Source organism: Loa loa, assembly GCF_000183805.2.
Source record: "Loa loa unplaced genomic scaffold supercont3.2930, whole genome shotgun sequence".
In the NCBI taxonomy this organism is placed as follows: domain Eukaryota; kingdom Metazoa; phylum Nematoda; class Chromadorea; order Rhabditida; family Onchocercidae; genus Loa; species Loa loa.
The window spans coordinates 1-1,174 of NW_018111108.1; the positions used below are offsets into that span (position 1 = coordinate 1).

The following is a 1,174-nucleotide window of genomic DNA, read 5'->3' on the forward strand; positions in this document are numbered from 1 at the left end:
ATTATGTTGTTCGACAGTCAGAAGGATAACGAGGGACAACGTATTACACAACAACCTCATCAATTGATCACTGCTGTAGTCATCCAACGATATTTATAACCATTTAGCAAACCATTAATAAACCCCAGGCTAGATGACAATTCGCAATAGACGACAATGACACTTTTATATGCTGCTTGTTTCAATCGAAGTGAAACTCGTTGTCTCCGTTCCAATTTCGAGAATTTGATCTACATGTAAATGCTTTTTCATGAGGATAGCGAAGGGTTTTCTTCACAGACTCATTATGCGTGCAAATAAAGTAAATAAGAAGCATGTGGAAGTGAAATTAGATTGGAAAATATTCCTAGACAAGAAGTCACTCCAGTTATTTATTCGGTACAACCTTCATACAAGAAGAGTACTGAAGCATATGAGGCAGCACTCGTGTCGAATAAGATTTAGCATTTCAAATTACCCAATTTTAGTGAATTTTTCTAGAATTTTCTCCAGTAATCCAATGAGATGAGTTTTAGTCAATTTTAGTAATTGAAGTAAAACGAGTTCATTTTTTATAACAGTAACTACTGGGAAGATATGAATTGCCTCACAAAGTGTAAAATTTATCAGAAAAAGTTCGAATATTTCGAGAATATTTGACTGAAAATTTAAGAAAACTTCTGCATATCCCCAAATAAATGTATTTATTTCATTTAATTTATTGGTTTTGTTGAGGCGTGAATCGATTGCAGTACCATTGCTACTGGCTAGATTTTAATTCATTGTTGAAATGTCTTGAAAATACAGAAATTGATTCGCCCAAATTGATTAATATAATATTATCAGTGGTTTTCTTTCATGCATTCCATATGGATCATTGAATCTCTCATAGCTTATATTTTGTAACAATGCTCGACTTGAATTCTCTTTGTGAATTAGAAGTGTATGCCGTCATACTCTAGAAATCTTGAATGGCCAAAGTCAGCATTAATCTGCATAATTTTACTTAACTCCATAATATAGAATCAAAAGAAATTTCATTAAGCATTGAAGTCTTTCCAAATTGCAGTTGCATGTTAAATATGATGTAACACATGATGTTGTAATCGCTCGACTCAGTTACCCGTCCAATTTGAGTCGTACAATGCAGGATCTGCAGTTCATCATCATTGTTGTTGCCTCTTCAAGTACGATA

The 1,174-nt window shown here is 33.4% G+C and overlaps 1 protein-coding gene across 1 annotated transcript; it reads right to left on the reverse strand.

The window, feature by feature from the left end:
- Window positions 1-59: 59 nt before the first annotated feature.
- LOAG_15846 (hypothetical protein) lies at window positions 60-230 on the reverse strand (the record flags this gene model as incomplete). Its single annotated transcript, XM_003151335.1, has 1 exon — window positions 60-230. A coding segment is annotated over one exon (171 nt), but the record flags the coding sequence as incomplete, so codon positions are not given.
- Between the last annotated feature and the right edge of the window lie 944 nt (window positions 231-1,174).